We start from the raw sequence: 4,433 nt of genomic DNA, 5'->3' as shown, positions 1-4,433 counted from the left end.
GATGGGTGTACTAGTTCGGGGTTTTTCATGGTATTAATCCAATTTAATGGAAATTAACGGAGGGTAAATTTGTCACAAATGTACCGGTTTGTGGTTTTTGGTGAAAAAAAATTAGTTTAGGATAAATTTATCAGGGGTGTACCAGTTTGAGGTTTTTCGTGGTATTAACCCTAAGATATATTTACAAATATCACCTCATATTTTGATCAATCATTTGCTTTTACTATAGATGGAGCTTTTATAAAACTTCAGAACATTTGGCAAAATTATTATTCTAGATAGATATATGTGTTGACATGGGAAAAGTCTGTCCTCCTATTTGGTTCAAACTAAGCTGCGGCGAAAAAAAGGAGCGATCGCATCTACACGGAGAAGGAATAGTCACCTCTCTCACGTGCCCTGAACGACCGGAGCACGCAATGAAGAACGCTGGTTTCATCTTTAAGGCTGAAGAAGCTCAACTCAAGGAGCACGCAAGTTTCATCTAACATGGCTTCAGTGATACTCGGAATCCTTCTAATACTTGTTCCACTTCCACTTTTCGCCGAAGCTCAGACCTCCGGCAACTTGACCTTGGGCATCTCGTTAACAGCAAATGACAGGAACTCTTCCTGGCTTTTGCAGTCGGGTGAGTTCGCCTTTGGGTTCCGGAGAATGGGAAGAGGAGCTCATTTGTTGGCCATATGGTTCGAGAAAATAGAGGACAGAACCATAGTCTGGTCGGCGAATGACGGTAATCTAGCACCCGAAGGTTCGACAGTCCAGTTGACCGCCGACAACGGACTGGTGCTTGCCGATGCAAAAGGAAGAGAGCTGTGGTCTTCTAGCCTGACCGGCACCGGCGTAGCATATGCGGCCATGCTCAACACGGGGAACTTCATCCTAGCGAGCACGAACCACGTCAACTTGTGGGATACGTTCAGCCAACCGACCGATACCATACTGCCAACGCAACAGTTAGGTCAAGGGAGTATAGTTAACGCTCGCTATTCCGAAATGAATTACTCCGCCGGGAGATTCCACTTGACACTGCAAACCGACGGAAATCTCGTGCTCTATGCCACTCCTACCCCGTTGAACCCCTCAGATGCTTACTGGGCCACCGGCACCACCACCACCCCAGGTATTGGCTTCCGGTTGATATTCAATCAAAGTGGTCAGGTCTACCTCACGAATAAGACTGGAACAATACTCAGTATTGTCACCCCAGACACAGTTCCAACCAGCGAATTTTACCAAAGAGCGATCCTTGAATACGATGGGGTCTTCAGGCAATATGTCCACCCTAAGATGGCAAATTCGAGTTCTCGCTGGGCAATGGGCTGGTCGATGGTCTCTTCCCCGGTCCCTCCAAATATATGCACGAGCATCAGGCAAGATATCGGTAGTGGAGCTTGTGGCTTCAACAGCTACTGTACTCTTGGAGACGATCAGAGGCCCCGATGCCAGTGCCCACCTGGATATACTCTGTTGGATTCTACGAACGAGATGAACGGATGCAGACAGGATTTCGTATCACAGAGTTGTGACGGAAGTAGGCCTGAAAATGACCAGTTCGCTTTGCGTGAAATGCTCAATACAAACTGGCCACTGTCTGATTACGAGCATAGTGCGGCACAAACGGAGGACTGGTGCAGAGAGGCTTGCTTGGCTGATTGTTTTTGCGCAGTCGCCATTTTCAGCAACGGAGTTTGCTGGAAAAAGAAGATCCCTCTTTCAAATGGATGGATGGATCCTGGGGAGGTTGGAAAAGCTTTGGTCAAGGTCAGGATACATAACACGACTTCAAAATGTACAGCAAATGGCCAGAAGAAAAACAAGAATACGACTTTGATGATCATCGGATCAGTGCTGTTGAGTAGCTCTGTCTTTGTGAACTTGCTTTTACTCCTCATTACCTATTTAATTTATAGAAGCTTCCGATCTAGGGACTCTAAGTTGTCACGACCAGTCCAGATCAACCAAGCCACAGGCACACAGACTTTCACTTATCAGGAGCTTCAACAAGCAACAGTTGGATTCAAAGAAGAACTGGGTAGGGGTGCTTTTGGAACAGTGTACAAAGGTGTTCTCGGATCCAAGGAAACAAACTTTGTGGCGGTAAAAGTGTTGGAGACAAGGACCGGAGAAAGCGAAAAGGAGTTCGAAAGAGAAGTCAGTGCAATTGCCCAAACAAACCACAAGAACTTAGTGCAGTTGCTTGGATTCTGCAATGAAGGTCAACACCGACTACTGGTGTATGAATTCATGAGCAACGGCAGTTTGGCAGATTTTCTATTTGGCGCTTCAAGGCCCAGTTGGTACAAAAGAGTGGAAATTGCCTGTGGTGTTGCGCAGGGGCTCTCTTACTTGCATGATGATTGCACCAGGCATATAATCCATTGTGACATCAAGCCGCAAAATATTCTTCTTGATGGTTCTCTCTCTGCAAAAATATCAGACTTCGGATTAGCTAAGCTCTTGATGGTGAACCAAACACGAACCACCACTGGAATCAGAGGAACGAGAGGTTATTTAGCGCTAGAATGGTTTAGGAATATGCCTATTTCTAGCAAAGTAGACGTTTACAGCTTTGGCATTTTGTTGGTAGAGCTCATCTGCTGCAGAAAGAACTATGAGCCGGAAGCGGAAATTGAAGCTCAAATTGTGCTGGTTGACTGGGTGTATGACTGCTACCATGAGGGGACCGTGCATGAGATAGTGGAGAGCGACGAGGAGGCATCAAGTGACATAAAGAGGGTGAGAAGATTTGTGATGACAGCACTGTGGTGCATCCAGGAAGACCCGGCTTTGAGGCCAACCATGAAAAAAATCACTCAGATGTTGGAAGGGGCTGTTGAAGTCTCAGTCCCTCCAGGCTCTTTTATCAGTTCAATATGATTTTGCTTATTGAGACAACTAGTGTCTGTGTAATCATGGAAAGTATTTGTATTGTCTGTAACTGCTATTAAGCCAGAATAAACTTTTTCATAATGTCTTCACATGGATCCTGCTTAAATAAGCTAAATCTTACTCAAGCTTTAACATTCCCTCGCATGTATCCAAGAGAGAACGGGTTGACGATTGTTGGCAAACGGGATTACATGCAAGGCCACATGCAACTTTGAAGAGAGATTTAAATTGTTGAGAGATCAAGTAGCTATATAAAATGATGCAGAATCAGTCATTAAAAAATTTAAAGTCACAGGCATTATTGTGTTGAATCTCTTAGGAATTCTACGTGGATCATTTCCTTGTATGTCACGGGAAAAACTGATGTGGCTCCATCAAAGCATTGTCATCGACAATTTTGCTTCATAAAAATTGCATTCGACAAAGTAGAACCGTGTTTTGACCCGACCCAAGCAAAACAGATCTTATCTGCCAAATTAAACAGTGAGAACCATATGAAACATGCTGATCCTCAAGGCGTGGATCGGTGCTCGGGAATCCCAATTTCAACAGTTTTGCTGCTTTTTTTTTCAAACAGCAGGGACTCTCACTTCCGTCTTTGGCAACCAACTTCTAGACCAAAGGAATCACAGTCCACAAATCACGTAGTTGGGAGCATAATCAAACGAACTTTCTTCTTGATTCATCCATAGAGAAATTGCGAGAAGCGGCACAAGGCAGACAATTTTCTAAGCATACATATACCTTTCCAAAATGATCATTGGAGATCTTGTATAAACAACACAGTGAGCTACAGTCAAAGCCATTCCATAACGGGTCCAAACAGGACGGAACTGGAAAATATACCAAGACAAGACATTGGAAAGATCCCGAAGATCAAAATCCAACAATCAATTTGCACCAGAAGCTTAGTGGGTTCGATTTCACATGTCTTAGTCAGCTATGGCGTCTGTGAGCTCGTTCGCTATCATTTTCTTGTCATTCTTGATCGATGGAACGTGGTCTTCTGTATTTTGGTTGTTTCACTTTGGAAAAGTCTGCTTGCACCAATTTCACAGAAGTAGATGAATGTCCCCATGAATGCACTTGGCGAAGCAGAAACTTATTAGACGATCACGAGCTCGTTCCCTTGCATGCATGCTTCCTCCATGGGCCGGCCAATGCATCCTCAATTTAAGAGCGTGTGGCTCAATTCCATCTTCATATGCAAGTTGGCTCTATTCCCTATTTCAAAATTGGCCCAATTCCATCTTCATGTGGCCGGCCCCCATTTTATTAAGTGAAAGCGTAAATTATCACCTTAGGATTTTGATGATGCACATTAGAACTACAAGTAATCCCAAGGTGAACATTTGTAAACCACTGTGTTAACAATGTATGAGTGGAAATGGAAAAACGAGGTGAGGAAAATGATATCCAAGGCTTCAATGTTCTCGTCAAGTCAAATCTCCCATGATGTAGCGAAGATGACAAAGCCCCTAATTGCGATGAAATGTAGTGAGAAGCATGAACATTAGACAATGCAAGTTTACATATTTTTG

The 4,433-nt window shown here is 44.0% G+C and overlaps 1 protein-coding gene across 1 annotated transcript; it reads left to right on the top strand.

Moving 5' to 3' along the window:
- The first annotated feature begins 274 nt into the window (after positions 1-274).
- LOC115667388 (G-type lectin S-receptor-like serine/threonine-protein kinase LECRK2) lies at positions 275-2,966 on the top strand. Its single transcript, XM_030588975.2, has one exon. The coding sequence runs from the start codon at positions 490-492 to the stop codon at positions 2,878-2,880; it is 2,391 nt and encodes a 796-aa protein (XP_030444835.1). The 5' UTR covers positions 275-489; the 3' UTR covers positions 2,881-2,966.
- Positions 2,967-4,433: the final 1,467 nt, after the last annotated feature.

This window comes from Syzygium oleosum, unplaced genomic scaffold (assembly GCF_021117445.2).
Source record: "Syzygium oleosum isolate NSW1041296 unplaced genomic scaffold, Sole_v2.1 Sole_v2.46, whole genome shotgun sequence".
In the NCBI taxonomy this organism is placed as follows: domain Eukaryota; kingdom Viridiplantae; phylum Streptophyta; class Magnoliopsida; order Myrtales; family Myrtaceae; genus Syzygium; species Syzygium oleosum.
This window is presented reverse-complemented; position numbering and strand designations above follow the sequence as displayed.